At 31.4% G+C, this 20950-nt stretch overlaps 3 protein-coding genes across 10 annotated transcripts; 2 read left to right on the plus strand and 1 right to left on the minus strand.

Annotated features, from left to right (window-relative positions):
- Nucleotides 1-5425: 5425 nt before the first annotated feature.
- LOC114192296 (antigenic heat-stable protein) lies at nucleotides 5426-10535 on the minus strand. 8 transcript variants are annotated; one of them, XR_014996734.1, is made up of 6 exons: nucleotides 10175-10535; nucleotides 9923-10038; nucleotides 7588-7996; nucleotides 7374-7414; nucleotides 6652-6774; nucleotides 5426-6564 (listed from the first exon to the last, which is right to left on the minus strand). XR_014996734.1 is itself a non-coding variant. In XM_085676132.1 (4 exons), the coding sequence occupies exons 1-3, from the start codon at nucleotides 10280-10282 to the stop codon at nucleotides 7633-7635; spliced, it is 588 nt and encodes a 195-aa protein (XP_085532258.1). In that variant the 5' UTR covers nucleotides 10283-10535; the 3' UTR covers nucleotides 7096-7414; nucleotides 7588-7632. The 8 variants fall into 8 exon arrangements, 2 of the variants coding, with proteins under 2 accessions (XP_085532258.1, XP_027937776.1); XR_003606082.2 differs by lacking the exon at nucleotides 7374-7414 and having other exon boundaries at nucleotides 5426-5805; nucleotides 6477-6564; nucleotides 10175-10534; XR_014996733.1 differs by lacking the exon at nucleotides 7374-7414 and having other exon boundaries at nucleotides 5426-5829; nucleotides 6477-6564; nucleotides 10175-10534.
- Nucleotides 10536-10799: 264 nt separating this feature from the next.
- LOC114190206 (Pseudouridine synthase family protein) lies at nucleotides 10800-12133 on the plus strand. Its single transcript, XM_028079003.2, has 2 exons — nucleotides 10800-11802; nucleotides 11921-12133. Exon 1 carries the CDS (start codon nucleotides 10861-10863, stop codon nucleotides 11794-11796), a length of 936 nt encoding a protein of 311 aa, XP_027934804.2. The 5' UTR covers nucleotides 10800-10860; the 3' UTR covers nucleotides 11797-11802; nucleotides 11921-12133.
- A 3987-nt stretch (nucleotides 12134-16120) lies between these two features.
- Nucleotides 16121-19472, plus strand: CRT1A (calreticulin 1a). Its single transcript, XM_028082428.2, has 14 exons — nucleotides 16121-16308; nucleotides 17005-17112; nucleotides 17220-17412; nucleotides 17507-17765; nucleotides 17851-17907; nucleotides 17993-18040; nucleotides 18124-18210; nucleotides 18309-18366; nucleotides 18467-18534; nucleotides 18621-18716; nucleotides 18801-18848; nucleotides 18943-18972; nucleotides 19051-19143; nucleotides 19226-19472. Exons 1-14 carry the CDS (start codon nucleotides 16203-16205, stop codon nucleotides 19235-19237), a joined length of 1263 nt encoding a protein of 420 aa, XP_027938229.1. The 5' UTR covers nucleotides 16121-16202; the 3' UTR covers nucleotides 19238-19472.
- Nucleotides 19473-20950: the final 1478 nt, after the last annotated feature.

Consider the following 20950-nt stretch of genomic DNA (forward strand, 5'->3'; position numbering starts at 1 on the left):
TTTTGGAATTATGCTTTTGGTTCTTATTTTTGTTCAAAAATATTAAGTTGATCCTCCAATTTTTTAAAGTCTCTCGATTTTTAAAAAATTATGCAATTTGATAATTTTTTTTTTAAATTTCTTGAATTGGATCAAGATTTTTTCATCAAAATTGAAGTTGTGAATAAGAATGATTTTCTTTGTTGGTCTAATTGACATAATTCTAATGTCAAATTTGATAAAAAATTCTTACTCTTCAAGAAATTTAATGAAAATGATCAAATTGCATCAATTTTAAAAAAATCAAAACCAAATTAAGAATAAACAAAAGTTAGAAGACAAACTTGATATTTTTTGACGAGAAAATAGACTAAGAGGATAACTCAACCAAAATTTTGACACCTTCAAATTATTGGCTGAAGATCCACCACTGTCTATGATCACTTTGTCACATTTTTTTTTTGTATTGCACTGAGTTCTTACGAATTCATATTTTTTTTGTTTTTGTTGATTTTATTTTCTCTTTTGGTTGTATGAACAAGGTTTCTATTGATTTTGTAATATGATTTCACAGTCTAAGGTATTAATTATATGGTTTAATATCTTAATTCTTAGATATTTTTCTCTTATTTTTCTTACATTTCAAACTTTCTAACCAATTGAATGTAACTTTTTTATTTAAGAAAGAATTAATATGAATTTATGTGTCTTTACATGTCTTTTTCTCTCCCTTATTATTACTTATCATTATTTTCATTCTCTTGAAAAAGCATTCAAATTAATGATTGGATACACAAATAAGTATAAATCATCGTAAACCAATCTACTTAGGTATGTCAAATGCAACGGGTACGGATATTAATATATTGATTTTGAATGGTTTATTTTTTATCAATTGATTTTAAAAAGTCTTAAATTTATTTATAAATTTTTATTCAACACTATTTAAATGAGTTATTTTCATTTTTTTTGAAAGTTATAAAGATTATGCATTCTATTTTTATTTGTATTTATTGTTAAATATTTTATTAAATATAATTTTTTTTTATAAATATTCACGAGTATTCAAAAACATCTATAGTGTAGATATTAAAAAAATATATCAGTATCCGCATAATAAATATCCGTATAACTATAAATATGAATATAGAACGAATATTTATTTAACAGATAAAATAAAAAAAATTATTAGACGGATACCCGATGACATCCTATCCATCAAATCAAATATCGAGGATAAGGAATAGGAGCAAGGCCCGTGAGTGAGCAATTCATTATTACTACTTCTTAAAAGCTGATTAACATGCTAATAACAGTGATGATGGAAGATAAATCTAGAAAAGTCAAACAAGTTCAACAAAGAAAGTATTTTGAAAGGAATAATTAAGAGTTAGAAGGGAGAAATTAGAAGAATGAAATGATATAAGGAGGTGGCTAATAATTACACGACTTCATTGAAAATGTTCCATGTAACTTTCCATCTTCATCATTCAAAAAGGCAGAAGCACACGCCATATGCAACACTGCTACTATTCTCTTCAACGTTCCTTCTTTTCTTTTCTTTTCTTTCTTTCTTTCCACTCCCAGTTTGACGACGCCCAAAGAAAAAGATGCTTCCAGATTTTGTGACGTAACAAGAGCTGCCAAATCTTTCTCCATGCTCACGCGTATCCAAATTTTCTCATTACTTTATTCATTATTCATCTCTCACATTCCACTCCATAACAATTATATCCTAAACGTGACGTGACTCACTCCATTTTGCTCCTACTTTTAAGTTTTAAACCTCTCTCTCGGTTTGCCGTCATTTGAACCTGAAAGTGACACTCTTATTTATCACATCATATCCCACGAGTCTTTTTCATGATAACATCCATTAAAAAAAAAAATACTCAAAAAATTTAACATTAATAAAATATGAGCTGAACTCATATATAAAATATTAACATTATTCTTTATCTAAAATTTTAAGATGATGAATTTATGGGTCTTCAATTTTATATAATACTCAACTTTCTTACTTTTAATCGGTACGATACTTAAACTCATTATTAAATTTTCAGAAAATATCAATAGAGTATTATGAATTGACAGAAAAATGTCAACAAATGGTAGTTTTGGATTATAGTGATGAAGCAATTCTGAAATGATTTGCATTGGCATGGAAGTAATGATTGGAGACTAAGACGGGTATGTATGAGAACAGTTTGAAATGAGAAGACGCAATATTTTGAATCCACGAAAGAAAACTACCCAATTGCATTTGCAGAGTGGAGAGTGAGACCCACCATGAGATTTGTGAGGTCACACCATTAACAGGGTTTCGATGCTGATGCATGAACCTGCAAAGTAAAATGACAATCTCATGTGTGCACGGTTCAGACCACAAGCACGCACGCAGAGACTATATAATATTGGTAAGAATCTACGTGTGAGATTGTGTTACACTAACAAAGCTTCAAAAAGCCATCCACGTGTTAGGTGTGTCATTCTGTGATCTGGTGCAGAATTACCAACAGTGATTCATCATGGTTTCTAAATAAAACATTTTCATACGTGGATACCACCTTTGTGTTTTAAAAACAAAAACGCATGTGACAGTTTTTTCATGTACAAAATCTAATGTCACTTCAAATTGGCATCGTCCTATGTAATCTAAAAGCCATCACATATTGCGATGTCATGCTACCAAGGAGTTAGTGGATAGAGATAACAATAGAAAAAGTTTGGAAGTACATATTATAGTTTACTCAGCTCTAGGATGACATCTCATTCATTTATAAAATATTTGGCATAAAGTTTTGTGATTACTCTTCTAGAAAATATGAGTGTATTTGGGCATGTGATACATATTATCAAAGTTTATATTTATGAAAAATAGACAATGATCGAGTAAAGAGTGTTAGAAAATAAACCTATTAGTGATTTATGATTGCTCTCGTCCTTATCTACTTCGAAATAACAAAGTTTGGTCAGTTTATAATCAGACTCTACTAAACTTAATAAAGATAAAAAGAGATTTATTATAATATTGAATAATGGTTTGTGTATAAGGTGGTCCTTTGATTTAGGTGATCTTTCCTTAATAGACTTTACATATATTTTAAAAATATTATATCATTAATCAACTATCAATAGAGGACCACCGATGATCCCATTGTCATTCTTAAATAAGTGAAGAAGATGTATTCAATTTTCTCATTGATTGAATTTTTTAGTATTCGAGAAACTGTTAACCAATAGTATTGATTACAAAAATAAGTTTAATTATTATTTTGATCCTAATTTTGATTAAAAATTTGTAAATTAATTTTTATTAAATTATGTGTTAATTTGTAATTTGTATTTTTTTAGTTTAAATACAATTTTAGTTTTAATTTTGATTGAAAAGTTACGAATAGATTTTCATTTTTACAATTCGACAATGATACTTTAACCCACTTTTTTTTGACTCACTTTGAACCCACTATTTCAATCACCAATAGATCATCATATCACATCACATCACTAAAAAAAATCAAAATAGATTATTTAATGATGATTGATGTACTAGGTTAAGAATATGTCAAAAAAAGTAGATTAAAATATCATTTTCCTTTACAATTAAGTACTGGATCGATGACATTCAAATCAAATCACAGTGTCTTTTGTAGATTTTTATTTATTTTTAAAATCTTTTAAGGACGTATTTTTGCAACTTTTTTGTCTACATGTCAAGTGTCATGATGTGACGCCTAACAACCACTTATCATTATCTTGTACTCAATTCACTTCTTTTTAGATAGAACAATATTGTCAATCTCTAAGTTATTATTTATATAAATGTTATACTAATATTTATATTAAAATTAATTAATTTATTAAATAATTATGAAATTATTTTTAAACCATTTTAATCTTATAAGAAAAATATGAATTAATACTATAATAATTATAAATACTTACTCTTATAAATAAAACTTAAATTTATTTAATAAATACAATAATATTTATATGATAAATAACGAAGTACTGTCTCACTTAAAATAAAATAAAATATATTATAAGTATTTATCTCACTTAAAAATATTAAAATTTAAAATGAAAATAACTTAAAAAATTATTTTTAGTTTATAGTTAAAAAATATAAAAAATAAATAATTAATATCTACATATTAAATTATAATAATAGTTACTTTTATATCAATAAAGTAATTTAATATGTAATCACTTTAATTATTTTAATTTAATATATTAAAATTTTAATTTTAATAAAAATATTAATCTAACATTTATATAAATAATAAATTAAGTTTTAATTTGAAAAAAGATAACATATTTATAAAAGAATTAGATTAAATACAAGACCATTACACTCATCATTTATACATGACATTACCATTAATATATGACTATGTCATGTGACATTGATAACATTATAGTGTCACTCCAAATAGTTCAAATAGTCCGACACATGAACAACAAAAATTAAAAAGAAAAATTAAATTAAAAAATAATAAAAATTACGAACTAGTATGTGAAATGTGTTTAGAACCATTACTACTTTACTAATTAAAATGATGTAATTGACTCAACTTTTTCAAAAAAGTTAAGACTTAGATTAAAAAAAAATTAACTTTTCAACAAAAAATAGTAATTAAGCCAAAAAGTTAAAATAAGTTTTATTATACACTCCTATAAGTTTTAATGCAATCCAACAGCTGTTTTTTCTTTCCTATCAATTATTAACTCGTTAATTTATAAATTACTTTACGAATTATACATAATTGTAACATCCCATATTATTAGAATCTCTATTAATTAAAGTATTTTATAATTAATATTAAATGTAATAATTACATAAGTATAATCCATGTATTACGATATTTGTCAATAATTTACTTGACAGTTTTTTTTTCTTCTAAAACATTATATTTAATCAAAAGAATAGGAACTTTGTGCAATACAAAAGAATCTATACATAGAGCTTTCACTTTCTATACCACTCCAAGAATATCTCACTATTGCAAACCCTCACCTACATTATTTCTTGCTCGTGAAAAAATACATGATTATAACAAACAGAGACATAACCATAAAATACATGATTATAACAGACAGAAACATAACCATAAACCAGGATAAGCTACTATATTTAAAAAAGAATAAATAATGATTTTCAAACAATTCATTCACTACACACAATTATTTAAACCAACTATAATTTCTACTCCAGAGAATTTTGTGCACTAAATTAACAATTTTGTGCACTAAATTAACCTCAGATTCTTTACATATCATATGAATCCCGATAGATTTTGACATTTAATATTTCGATTATACCTACCTAATCCCTTTTCATATGATAGGGATAACACATTTGTAACACATCATAATGGTTCTCTTTTAAATAAAATCCGTCATAAAAATCTAGGTAATCTCCTAATTGAATTCCTATCAATGCACATTAACAATAAAATGAAATGTTTACTTCCTTGAATGTCATTCCACTTACATCAAAATCAATAACATATACAATATTCTTCATCAAATTTATATCTAAATATGTTCATCTCATTAATTTCATACATTACATCTCTCTTTCTTATATCTAAATATGTTCATCTCATTAATTACATTACATCTTATTTGCAAATCCCTTTCTTTCTTAGCAACAAAATTTGGCCAACAAGTGTTTCGCTTACTTAGCCAACAGGACCCTGCACAATTTTCATAAATTCATCCCGCGAGTCTTATGTCATCCAGCTAAGTGAAACATTCCTGCTTCTCTTACTTTTCACAAAAACATTCTCCCTTGACGGTTGTATCACTCACTGGCAAATCATGCTTCAAATACAACCACTCGTCACCCTTTTTTTATGGTGGTGTGTAAAATGATTGAATTAATATTAATTAAAAGAAACATAATCTAATTTTATAATAGTAGCACAGTTAACACTTTACAACGGTAAAAACTAAAGTTTCAGATCATACATTAGTATATTTCTCAAAATTTCAATAATATACATTAATGTTTATCAATATTACAGATAAAAAGGCAAATGTTTTAAGTTTATAATATAACTTTTTAAGAAAACCGTTAAAATGGTATTGTATTAAACTTCTATTGACATGTTATAGACGACCATTTCTCGGGGTTTTTTTCTTCCAAATTTCTGATTCTTTGATAAATGTCTCTTTAAATAAATTTTATAGTTTAATTAAACACGTTTCCAACGGGTTCAACAGATGTTTTATCCAACAGACAGATTGAATCCAGATTTCTGAGTATTCATGTAAGTTTCCTGCCATACCTTTGATTTGTTTAGGAAAAACATTGACTAAGAAACTTAGTAGAATAGAAGTTCTATATAGATAGATAGAATTATGGGCTGAAATAATCTATAAAAATATTTTATCTTTAGTGTTGATAAGATCTGATTCCATAATGATCAGATCAAGTTAGATGAAAGAAATCTTCCATTCAAACGTGATGGGTTGAAGCTGGAGGCACTCACCTTCGTTCATTTGTAAAGACTCAAAAACGAACAATTCCTTTGTTGCTAAAGAACCCCTAGGGGTATTCCAAAATATTTGCATCTGTACCTATATTGAACAAAGAAAACAACGAGTGAGGTGTTCGGATATTTAACTTTCTAAAGTTAAAAATTATATTGAGCCACCAACACTAACCATAGTAATAATTGTCACGCGAGTATCTTGCTAAAGCAAGTGCGGAGCTTGTAGTTGTAGGAATCCCGCGCTCCAAAAGCACAAAGAATGCTTTCTTGATAAATAAGCCAATGATTAGACTCCCTACAATTAATATTTACCTTAATTTCATAAATTAAGAGAATTGAAGCCATGTAACTACTCAATGTAATGTTCTGATTCATATTAGAACATATATTCCAAATTTTATAATTCACTTACTGCATCAATTAAAGAAACATTCTTCAAATGAAACACATTTTAATCCTCTAAAAATTAACTAAAAAATGTTTTAACAGCGTTCCAAAAACATTAGTTTAAAAACTTCCTTATAATGTCTTCTATTTTCCACCACTTGACTGTCCACTTAAACTAAAACGCAACCCAAACAAAGACCATAATCATTAGCAAATGTCGATCTAATAATGAATGAAAAGGCTAATGTAAAAGTCAATATGTGTGTCACAACAATGCAGATAGTAAAGGATGATTGTTCATAATAATACAGTCCAAGCCTCAATTCAATATATGAAAACAGTAAAAAGTCACTTAAAAAAATATACAACTAATAAGTTTTTCAATTTTGATGGGTTTTATAAGCCGAATATGGTCATTAGGCTGAAAATTTAACTGCTTTAGGGCAATTGAATTATGTTGTAAGATTAAATGCAAAACAAGAGGGCTTCAAGCTTTATGGCATATACCATGATACGCACAATGTAATACACATATCTCCTCTATCAACCTTCACAAAATTAAATATAAAAAAATTAGTCAATCAACAACAGACTTTTAAGTTTCATGAATCAATTGTAGGTATAGCATACATAATGATTGTTGCATAGTACACGACTTTCAGTACCAAGATTCATCCAAACTGCAGTGAAGTTCTACAAAGTGTCAATATAATATATTTACCAGATTTGATCACTTCAGTTACAAAAGGAATGTCGAATTTGCAACTCAAGTCTTCGAAATTGATGCAGGTGATTTGCCAGAACCTTCCAATACTGCCGTGGGATCAGAGAACCTGGTTGAAGTTTCGTCTGGTCCTTCCAAATTTATTTCACTGAAGCTTCTTTTCTTTGATGGAGTATTTGTATTTGTGCTTTCATTTTCCTTCTGCTTTCCCTTGCCTTTTTCTTTTCTGTTGCCAGCCTCCTTTTCAGATTGCGGTTCTCCATTAGGAAGCGGAAACAATGGAGGCTCCTGGCCACTCAATCGACAAAACACTCGCTCAACAGTTTCACTTATCTCTTTTCCCAGGCCATTATTGTCTACAATTAAATCCCAAACTGATTTTGAGGCTTTTTCAAGTACAGAAGCTCTGCATGAAATAAACATTCATGTAAGAAAAATACAGAAGACCAGAGATCGAAGTATTCTTCTAAGGTATACAATGATAAACATGAAAATACAATCCTAATGGGAATAATGACTTCTAACAACATAAGAATTCTTCAAAGGCCTACATGAACATCTACAACAAAACACAATAGTTATTCAGGAATAAGAGGGTAAATGGAAGAACTTAATGGAGTGTGCCAGAAAGAGCAACTAAGAATTATTTTGAAATTGTACTACCAAGTAGCTGTACATTGAGGAACCCTGCTTATGAACTGTTTTAACCAATCCAATTCCAAACACACAGCTTCTACTTTCCAAACATGCAAAATCGTTGTGGGGCAGGGTATAAAAGGTTAATATCAGAAATGAGTAAATTGCTGCGGCAATCCTCTGAAAATTAAAAACTATCACTTTGTTTTTGGCCTCTACAGAATTTTGGCATTAGTGTTGACCTCACAACAATATAAAGCAAAATCAATTATAAGAAAATTGACATTAATTTTAGTTACTCAAACTCACAGTCTATACACAGATGACAGAACGATGATTTTGATGCAAATACATGGTTCCTTAATAACAGGCACCTAAGCATTGTTATCGTACATTGATTTGGAGATGAGCACAAAGAACCAAATTTGAGCATGCAAATCTAGGCATTGACAGCAACACTGGTGCAACTTATGCAAGAGCTAAGAAGCCCACATAGAGATAAGGTTGGATCTTAGGCAGATATTCCAACACACTTTGGACTTTCTGGATGGTGGCCGGAGGATGAAAAGACTATAGATTTGAATTTCAAAGTTTGGTAATCTAGCATAATATGTGACTTCAAAGCTGGATAAACAACATAAAACCACTGAGGTAGAAGAAACTTAAATTTTCAAGTGGATCCAGCACACTTAAAACACAAAAATATGGTGCAGTCAATAAGTTACCCGACCAGTAGAATGCGTTATGCCATATAGTGTGTAGAAAATTACTGATCTTTGAGAAGATTTACGCCAATGCTATGGATAATTGAAAACTACAAAATATTCCAGAATGACCACACCATATTTGTAGGATTTTCTCCCTTGCATTCAAAATTATTCCACTATTTAATTGTTGAGTAAAATAACATCATGCAAGCAGAATAGATCGTGTGTGTTCAAAACTTGGAAACCAAGTCCGGAGTTGGGTCAGAATTTGAACCTCTTCAAATATTTGTACTATTCTATTACAACCAAACATAATTTATTCATCCCTTCTGCGTACTGGTTGTCACTTATTTGCAGATTGGTTAGGTTCAGGCAGCTAAAGAGTACTAGAACGTTCAACATTGAACATAGAATACAGCAAAGTAGTACATGCAAGGAAATAGTGTGAAGAATCAAGAGGAATCGAGTATTAATTAAGGGTCGCCTTTTCAGGTTTTGGTAGCCAAATAAGTAACGAGTTGGCCCCGGTAGATAGGTTAGGAAAAATAATAACATTCCATTATATAATTCTATAAAAATATTTTTTTGAAATGTACCTTAAAATGCATATAACAAAAAATAGATCTAATATGATACTTAATATAAGTTTATGTGTTATATAGTATCTTGCGTTAATTTTTCTTCATGATAAGCTATTTATAATTTTTAATTTGCCGACTAACATATGGAAATGCACTGCAGACCATAGCATATTTGCTATTTTCATGTGTAGCGAGAGTATTGTTCACACTGGCTAATGCAGCAATGCTACGGAGGCAGCTGCACTTTATCAATATACATGTCTTTTAGCTTAATTTGGAACATGACAGGACTTGTCTGAAGTGCACAGATTTGATTTATGTTCTTTATAAGAATAATTCAATGACCATAACCCTCTAACAAAATTCAGAATTCAGAATATAGAACATTTAGGTTCATGTATCACTTACTCAAGTTCTTGCCGAAGAGCATCAAAGAGCTCTCTTTTAGTTTGTTTTTCAGCACCGGGGGTGTTAAGAACCTTACTCTGCTCAGCCATCTTTATAGTAGTACTCTTCAATTCCTCCTGTATGAAACACAAAAACGATCAGACTACAGATCAGAGCAACTTGAAGAGAAATAGACAGGTAAAGACGCTATAGAACTTCCAAAATATTTCTACGAGGATTCGAAATCGAAAAAAATAGGAGTGTAGAAATTACATTGGCTTTGAGCTGGTTGATGATCTTCAATCTGAGTGCATCAATTGAGCCGTCGTTCATCAGCGACTCCAACACATCTTCAGGAGTGATTATTGAGGAAGAAGCCATACGTAATTGTCCGCGTTTAACCGTAGCCGAAGCGAAAACGCGGAAGAATTTCGATCTTCGTAAGAATCTTGGGTACGGACAAATGTCGGTTTAAAAACGCAGTTATACGAAGGACGATAACAATTCTGAACTCTGAAAAAGCTAATACAGTGAATTTGACGGAAGGAGAACGATCCTGATATCTGAAAACCCTAACACGATAAATGAAAGAGGAAGAAGACACGGAGACCAGTCACGCTGATCGCACCTCCTGATATATATATATATATATATATATATATATATATATATATATATATATATATATATATATATATATATATATACCAGTTTTTATTGACATTAAATAAAATTTACTAAATGGGAAATGAAACTGATTACATTATTTCTTTAAAACATTTTATTTATTAATTTAATAAATATTATTTTGTATGAGGTGATATTTCATCTAAATGACAAAATGAAGTTGCGAACCATATTGGACTGAACCGTAGTAAGTGGGCCCGTATAAGTAACTAGTCCAATTTCACGAGAAGAAAAAAAAAAAGCGTGCGAGTCCCTACCCTTCCCTCGTGCGCATGCTCTCCTTCAACCCCAAACCTTTCGTCTTCTCCGCCGTAGCCATGTCAGGGCCCCCGGAACGGAAAATCCCCACAGCCGCAGAGAATTACCCAGTGCCACTGTCCCCTCCGCTTCCCACAATCTCCAAGCAAATCGAGCTCAGCAGAGCCATGACCGCTTCTTCAAACTCAAGCATCTTTTCTCTCTCACCCTCCGACATTCTCTACCACGACGACCACCTCATCGCAGTCAACAAGCACCAAGGAATTTACTGCGAGACCCTTCTCTCCTCCCTCGCTTCCCAATCGCACGAGCTTCACCTCGCTAATCGACTCGACCGTGACACCAGTGGCATATTGCTCTTAACCAAGTCGCACAAGGTGGCCGCGAAACTCGTCAAGGCCTTCACCGAACACAAAGTGAAGAAAACATACATTGCCCTGTGCACCGGTCCTCCTCCCGATTGGGAACAGGTCACCGTCAGATCCGGTCACGGGAGGTCCAAGTTCGGCGCCTGGCGAGTCTACGCTGCTTCCGATGTGGGACGCATACTACCGGGTGGCTCGTTCGTTCGGTCCATGGAAACTTCCTTTGAGGTGTTGTCGGTAAACGGAAATGGAAGCTTTAGGGAGGTCTCTGATTCGGGCGACGAGGGAAATGTTTTGGTGGTTGAAGATAAAGCGGTGAAAGAGGATGGTAATGCGAGTGAGATAGTAGTGAGAGCGTATCCTCGGAGTGGAAGAACGCATCAGATTCGCTTGCACTGTCAGTACCTAGGGATTTCCATCGTAGGTGATGTGAAATATGAAGGTGAGTACGAGTGGAAAGGTACAACTCATGATGCACATCACCTTCATGCAGAAACCTTGTCCTTTGCACATCCTGTTACTGGTCTTGACGTTATGCTACGTGCACCTCTCCCTCTATGGGCTACCGAGGCGTTTCAGCATTAATACCTGGTGGTGTTTCTATTTTTCCATCGTATATTGTTTCATGAAGATCAGGGTTGTCGAAGCCTTATTCAATCATTCATGTCAAATACTAATGTAACCAATTATATTTACAATTTTGTTGCAGCTTGCGGTTCAGAAATTTCGAGCTTCTTGCCGAGTGATTTTATGTAACAGTTGTTGTATTTTGTTTTGGTTTTGACTGTATATTAACAACCCTGCCCCTGTTTCTCCATGGAATGACATTTATGTTTGATGGTATTCTGCAGAGTACTGGGTTTATTGGCCATTACTTTTGTAATATTCATATGAAATCATTTGAGATGAAGATGTTTGCAAATGGGGATTTCTAGTTTTTTCAGAAATAGGCTATGTTTCATGGTGGAACTGAGTTAATGAATGGAATGATATTCATTTTATTATTTGAAATATAGAAGTGTAAGCATGTAAAAATTCAAAATTTTGTCTGTAGAAGGTAATATCGTTATTCTCCCTTTTTTTTTTCTTACCTAAATATGCCTTTAGAGTTGCAATTTAACAGAACATAGAGAAGTGAATGTTTGGCTGATATAAAGACCCCTTTGGCAACTTGCAGAACGAAGATAAAGACATAACAGACCTCTATGTTGTTAAGCAAAAAGTCTGTTGACATGGCTCACACTGGTTTTACTTCCCTTCTAGAATTAAGATAGTGCAAAGATAATTCAATTTTGATTTGTATCTTGAAATTGAGCCACTGTTTCTTAGCACATAAGGTTCAAGATATGTTTGGGATTGTGTGCTTTTGAATTTGGTGATTTCATCTTTCGTATAAAAGCATTAGATTTATGCTGGTTTAATTCAAGCGACTTTGGTTGAGATCTTTAATCATTGAACAGATGATGCTTCTTTGTCTAAACTTCTGTACAACTTTTAAGTATCCAATAACTGGAAGTAATATAAAATGTTTACTACGGATTAACAGCACTGTAAAGTAAAGGTGATGCTTTTATTATAAAACATGCTGTATCACTTGGTCCATGAGTAGGAGTACAATAAAAGTTTTATTATAAAACCAAGCCAAAATTAACCTAATTCCCTTGTGCACTCCACAATGGAATTCTCTAGAATGTTACAAATAATTGTGGCCAACGAATAAGATAGCAGAAACTATTATTTGAAATAGGTTTTTAGGTCTAGAGTAGCTGCAAATCTAAGCATCATAATTTGCCAACCACAATAATAAAATGAACGCCGGCGTCACTAAAATCCATCCATGAATAGGTGAAGCTTCTTCTTATATTAGGCCTCTTTGCGGTTGTCATTATTGTAATTAACTTACTCCAACTGCACTACACGCATGCTCTTTCCCATTCTACTTCTTCCACCCAAAAAAGTCAGAAAGAAAAGAGTGTCAACGCATTATTTATTATTTATGAAATATTGTGACTTTAATTCATTAACGAAAATATGTGATCCCTTAAATTCTATGCTTTTGATAAATTTTAAATAAAAGATATATATTATATTGTTAACCTTTCTCATCTATAAAAAAAACTTTATTTCCAATGCCAAACTTTTGTTATGGGTGTAAGGCCATGTTATCTTTTTCATAGTTTCTTCTCCACTCCTTTTAACGCTTCAAAACTAAATAGACTCCCACACTGTCAAAACACGAAAGATCCAATAAAATGGGTGAGTGTTGTTTTTGAAAGATAACTTTTGCACAGAGAAATGGGAAACATGTCAGATGTATAATATAAAATTATGAAATGTCGAAATCAAAATTAATAAAAATAAATTACGTGAATGGAGTTTTAATTCCGTAATAGAATATAACATAATAAACTTAATGAATTTATCTTTGATTGAAAATAATAAATATTTTTTACAAAATTTTAGATAATCTATGCATGAATTATTTATTATTTTATTTGTATGCATTATTGCTTTACTCCAGGTTTTAAGTATACAAAAATATTTTAAGTGTGTCAATATATGATGTACAGATACGATATGTGTATCAGATATGATACTTATCCGATACGGATACGTCGATACGTTTATTTTTAAAATATTAGAATACGATACGTGATATATGATTAATGAAAAGTGTACAATAATTATTGCAAACATAATAAATATTTCATTGTTACCAAAATTTCTAATTAGAGACCATTATTTTGATAGTCAAAACCTTGTAGCCAATGTTAGTGATCAATTTAAAAATCAATTTGTCATTGAAACTATTTTAATTATCAATTTAGAGACCGATTATAATTTTTTGGAACTATTTTAGTTGTCAATTTGGTCACTATATAGTAACTAATTATTTTTTGTCACTAAAATTGGTTACCATTCAAAAGTTTTATTGTAATGTACTACTACTTTATAAATTAGATACTTCATTGATAAATATTGTTAAATATCCTAAAATATAAGACACGTGTCGAATAGAGATACGTGACCCAAGTTGAAGTATCGGTGCATCTATATCAATGCATATTCTCATATAACTGGTTTAAAAGATGTCAAGTGTGATCAAACTCCTTTGAAAATCATTTTTTTTTTCTTTTTACGGCTTCTCAATACGTATAAACGGTAGTTAAACTTCAAATGAACTTTAAGAGCATATATTAAAAATAATTTTAAAAAAAGGCAAAAAAATAATGAATATCTCTGATAAGGAAAAATAATATATGAAGGAAATTAAAAAAAAGAAGAAAATTAAATTAAATGTAATATAATTGACCTATATTAAGTAATGGCAAAATCTAAAAATAAGTGAATTAGTTAGAGATTGACTTACAACGAGGATGGATGGCGGATATGGCGGTCGGATTAGGAAAAGAAATTAGATTTTTTTTACATATTAATTACAATAAATATATAATAACGGAAAATAAATGTAACAATTCAAATAAATATATGTTAAAACCATTAATTTTTATTAATGATTTGTTAAATGTGTGTTGAAAACTTATTATCTGTTAAGTGTCACAATGGTAGGAAAAGAAAAGGTAGCACTAATTAATACAATTTATAAAGAAAAAGATAACTAAATAACTAGAAAGAAAATATCTGAAGTGCCCTTAGTTTGAAGAGATTTTTTTTTCGGTTTACATTTAATGTTCACAAAGTAATTTCCTTTATGTTTTATTATTTTCACAATTTAAAAATAAAATAATTTTTTTAATATAATGTTTTAAAAAATTAAAACACAAGGACTATACAAATTCAAATACCTACAAATATAAAAATACCATTAAAATTTAATTTTAATTGATTTAAAAATAAAATTTGAAATTTAAAATTAAAACCCAACATTATTTATATACTTTTGGAATTTGATAATTTATTTCAAAAAATTGTTAATTCATACATAAATATAATAAAGAAAGTCACAAATGTACAAGTTTAAATAGTTAATAATCATTGATTAAAACTCAGTCTTTTCTCCTATTTGTAGTAATTTAAGGAAATTAAATATATTTTTTTTAAATACAAGTTAAGTTTCAGGATACGTTAAAAAAGCTTAAGTTACCATTAGTGTGTCCAAACAATCAGTGTAATTTATTAAGAAGATACTATGGAAAAAATGTCTTTTATTTGAATAGAAAAAATACATCAATTTTGTTTATATAATAAAAGATAATGGGTGGTTTGATTATTTTAATCTTAGTACTGAACTATTAGACCCTATAATTTATGTATAAATACGATAAATTTTAAATTATTAATACACCGATAGTTATTTAACAATAATTCACAATATTTCATAATTTATCAAAATATTTACTAATTTTACGATGACAAAAGTCAATCAAAACCAAACCACATAAATTTAACATGGTTTTGATTTGTTCCAAACCACATATATTAAAATTTAAATCAAACTATGTTTAACTCTCATGTTATTAAGACAAATATTTAATAAAAAAACAAATGAAATGAAAACACCACCCCACAATATATGTAAAATAGTTCAAAGAGAATATTTCTTGAACTTTTTTAATCAATAATAATTAGTTGTGTCTGAAAAATACAAAATATAAAAGAAAATGAAATGGTATCACACGTGTGGTTGATTGTTTGGCTTCAGGTGCCAAATCCACATTAACACAAAACCTGATGGTAGTAACGTAAACTGCATACACGGATCACTTAACGACTCGGTAGAGTCTGCATTTACCAATGGTAGCGTGCCACACTTCATCTATGACAATAATAGCTGACGTGCCATGACCCAATTGGATGCAGTCTGCCAACTGTCATCCACGTAGGATTTAGCCACGTCAATTTCCAAATTTGCCCACTGCACTGAAAACCCGAAGCATAGTGTCCGCTATATAGAACAGGTAGCTCACTCACTCTCTCACTATTCGAAGAAGCTTTCACATTCTTTCTACATCCCTAGCTCTGTTCCGTCGATGACGATGGCGTTTAGGGTGCGAAACCCTGACCTCCGCTCTCTCATTCTTCTATCTCTCTTGACCTTCACCTCCGCCAAGGTATTCTTCGAGGAGCGCTTCGAAGGTATACAATTTAATTCCATCTATTCCTTTTCTCTCTCTATAGATCGCGTCTCCTGAATTTTCGTGTTTTCATTCTGCATTGTTGTTTGTTGAATTTAGAGTTTCTTGTTTGGGATCATGGTTTTCTTTCGCGTTTGAGCCTCGATCTGAAAGGCTTTTACGGTTCGATTTGTGTTACGAGTTGTACACGTTTTCTGCCTTTGAATGTCATAGTTTGGAGTAGATCTGTCAGCGTGTATGCCGTTTTGCAAATTGCTCTAAATAACCGTATTATGGTGATGTCGGTTTGAAAAGAGGATTATGCATTAGCCTCGACGCCGGTTCTCAAAGTAGAATCGATAGACGAAGAGAGAATGTGATCTAACATTTTAGGTTAATTTGAGATTTGATCCTGGATTGTTGTGCAGACAACAGTTACAGACTCCCAGCATGTTTGAATAAGTGATGTTAGTTATGTCCTTTGTAGATGTGTTAATTGATATTAGTTATGTCCTTTATAAATTGCTAGCATTTGCGTCATCTATCTGATGCCACATTGTCTGTAAGATTACTGTAAGAGTCTCTTTTTCTTTATTTTTAAAATGTTGTCAGTTCACCTCTAGGGGTAGTACTTTTCCACTGTTCATTTGTATCATTTTATAATCTTAAATCGGTATTATCTGGTTTTCTAATGTGCATGTGTTTTGTGTGATGCCAGCCGGATGGGAAAATCGGTGGGTTAAATCAGATTGGAAAAGAGATGAGAACCTGGCTGGGGAGTGGAACCACACCTCTGGTCAATGGAATGGAGACGCCAATGACAAAGGTGAACTAAATTACTATGTTGAACAGTCATGTATTATTGCTGCTCATGTTTACTTTTGGCCAAAATTGATAATGAGGTTGTTTCGTTGAATGGTGATATGTATTCAGGTATTCAAACAAGTGAAGATTACAGATTCTACGCCATTTCTGCTGAGTACCCTGAATTCAGCAATAAGGATAAGACACTAGTTTTCCAATTCTCTGTCAAGCATGAACAGAAGCTTGACTGTGGTGGTGGCTACATGAAGTTGCTTAGTGGGAATGTTGATCAGAAGAAATTTGGTGGCGATACTCCTTACAGGTGATTCATATATCCCCGTTTGTTATTGCTACTCGTTCTTGATTGATGCTTTTGATATGGTAGCTGACCTTTTGACGTTTATATTTTGTTGCAGTATTATGTTTGGACCAGATATCTGTGGTTACAGTACCAAGAAAGTACATGCTATTTTGACCTACAATAACACAAATCACTTGATCAAGAAGGATGTCCCTTGTGAGACTGACCAACTAACTCACGTTTATACATTTATCCTCCGTCCAGATGCAACCTATAGCATCCTGATTGATAATGTGGAGAAGCAATCTGGTAGTCTCTACTCTGATTGGGATCTTCTCCCTCCAAAGAAAATCAAGGATCCTGAAGCTAAAAAGGTACTTTTCTTACCGGTGTTAATTTAATTTGTGAGACTTATTTTTGTTGAACTATTGATAAATTCTAATCATGATATGCTCACAGCCAGAAGATTGGGATGACAAAGAATATATTACCGATCCCGAGGATAAGAAACCAGAGGTAATGCCTCTTCCAAAAGGCCTCTCATCTCACCTCGTATGAACTTTGTGTGGTATATACTGACTTCTATATCTTGCATTTATAGGGATATGATGACATCCCTAAAGAGATCCCAGATACCGAAGCCAAGAAGGTACTTTTTACTTTGTAGTTTCCTTTTGCTCTATATATCTCATTGTGTGCTTTAATTACTGATTATAATATTTGATGTTATAGCCCGAAGATTGGGACGATGAGGAAGATGGTGAGTGGACAGCCCCAACCGTTCCCAACCCCGAGTACAAGGGCCCATGGAAGCCAAAGGTTTGTGGAAGCATTCTTGTAATACATGAAATATGACGTATTGCATCATGTTTGATAATCGATTTGCTTCCTAACTTCACATCCTTACCTTTCTGCAGAAAATGAAGAACCCCAACTACAAAGGAAAGTGGAAGGCACCAATTATTGACAACCCAGGTTAGAAAACAATGGTTCATCATCGGACACAGTAGTAGTATTTTTATATTAATTTGCAATATAGGATCAATATATTCACCACTTGAAAAACATGTACCAGATTTCAAGGACGACCCCGACCTCTATGTTTTCCCCAACTTGAAGTACGTGGGCATTGAATTGTGGCAGGTACATCTTCATTTTAATTTAATGTCACCCTTTTAGTCGATTATTTTCCATTTGAACTCTTACTAGCAGGTAATTTTATCTTGCAGGTGAAATCTGGCACTTTGTTTGACAACGTCTTGATTACCGATGATGTTGAATATGCTAAGCAACTGGCTGAAGAAACATGGGGCAAGCACAAGGATGTAAGCTCTTTCTATTGTCTAATCTTTGGCCTAAATTACACTGTTAGATGATATGATCTCCTTAATGGAATTGTTTTCTTGCAGGCTGAGAAGGCAGCATTTGAAGAGGCCGAGAAGAAGAAGGAAGAGGAGGTAAAAATTGATACTGAAAAGCAAATTTGGTATTTATGAAATTATCTGGAAGAAAGAAACTTTTCTTACTCCTATATTTTGATCTGTTCTACAGGAAGCAAAGGAGGATCCAGTTGACTCTGATGTAAGTAGAACTATTGTCTTTTAAAAATTTTGTCCATGAGTTGCAGTGATTCTGACGAAGTTAATGTTTTCTGTGTAGGCTGAGGATGACGATGAAGAAACTGATGAAGCTGGCAATGACTCCGATAGTGAATCAAAGACGGAAGCTGGGGAAGACAAGGAAGATGGTCATGTAGGTTTTTCATCTACTCAATATTTCTGACTTTAATCAAGCTTGGGAGCATTGTGTTCAACATTTTGTGTTTGATGTGCAGGATGAGCTCTAGGCAGTTTGCAAAACGGATGGGGATTTTAGCGGAAAGTCATATCGTTTTTCAGACGTAGTGTTTTTTTTTTTTTTTTTTTTCTAGATAAGCAAACTGTGGAAAACTGCTAGTAAGAGCTGGAAGCTTTTGTTTCAATCACATTTGACTATTTTACTGATTAGAACAGACAAAAAGTCTCTTTTGTTTCGATTTTCCAATTACGTTTGAAGTCTAATAGCATTTTTCTTTTTGTAAATCGATTTCATAGAGTATTATATAATGCATCGCACGCTGTTTCTAAAATCTTATAATTTTTATAAAACGGATTAACTAATCCACTAATTGCCGCTGTCTTCTACTTGGTAAGATTTGCTTTAATCTATACCTCTTTGAGAGTAGGTTAAAAAATGTTAACGGGATTTGTGGAATGAGAAGCTAAATGGTAAAAATTGCAATTAAGAGGAGAAAAACCGCCCCGGCCCGCCCAATTAATCTATACGTTAGTGCTTCAACCATTGGCTTCCATCGGAGATATTGTAAATTTGAAACCACTCCGTGTATGATCACAGTAACATATTCTTTTATGCTCCAACATCATTGAGTTTCGATTGGTCTTCTGTAGCCTGCCTCTTGGATTGCTCCTCCTGGAAGGAATAGTCTTCGTTCTTATTGCATTCAATTGAAAAATGGACATGCTAACAGGTTGCGTGTTATATATCAATGAATGAGGCACTATTTTTCGAATGATTCTGTGTTAATTATATGTTCAGATTCTAAAAATAATTAATTTAGGGTTATTAAGATTTGCTTTAATTACATGAATGTTTTATATAGACACAAATCACTTACTCAAACCCTGTTAATACACAACTTGAACAACCACACATTCTTTCTAACAACTTCACCTCTTATCACTTTCCAATTTTCTATTAGCACCACAGTAACATTGAAGAACTCTGCAATTTTTAGTGTGCACTGCATATGGTTGTACATAGTTTATGAAACCGGACTATACATAATCCATATTATTATATACTAAACAAAACTAAAATCTTTTAACAAAAAGTGAATTGGATTATTTTTTAGTTTAGTTAAGAAAAACTGAAATTATGTAATTACAAATATTGCAATCAATCATATTTTTCAGTGGTTTTTTTCTTTTTATCAAAATCATAGAGAATCTTTACTTATATGATAAACTTAAAAGTTCCCATTACATTAAAATAACTTAAAAGTTTAACAAAATGTCATTTATTTATAATATATACAACATAGTTCTATCTTAACCATTATTTTAGTAATTATAATCCAATTTTAAAGAATAATCAAAATTTAGTGCATCCAAAAATTACAAGATAAAAAATGGAACATATCCTATAATAAAAATCTAGAATACATCACACAGTTAAATTTTATGACATTAAATTTTGAATTAAATCTAATCATAATTAATTTTAACCACAATGATATATTAAGACAGAGCAAGAATTCAAATTGAAAGCAGAGTGATATAAAAATAAAATCATCATAAAAAATAAATAATAAACAAGACATTGTTTAACAAAATCCAATAACACGGACATAAAAGATAAAAAGTTGAAAAGTCCAAGATAAGATAATATAAGTGAAAACAGTGCAGTTTTAAAGTAAGAATATGATTGCAGCGTTTTACAAATCGAGAATTAACTGTTAACTCAACTATGCCCAGCCCTAGCCGTGCATGTCGCTTCTGAT

This window comes from Vigna unguiculata, chromosome 7 (genome assembly GCF_037176805.1).
Source record: "Vigna unguiculata cultivar grain cowpea cultivar isolate G323 ecotype 2 chromosome 7, ASM3717680v1, whole genome shotgun sequence".
NCBI classification, from domain to species: domain Eukaryota; kingdom Viridiplantae; phylum Streptophyta; class Magnoliopsida; order Fabales; family Fabaceae; genus Vigna; species Vigna unguiculata.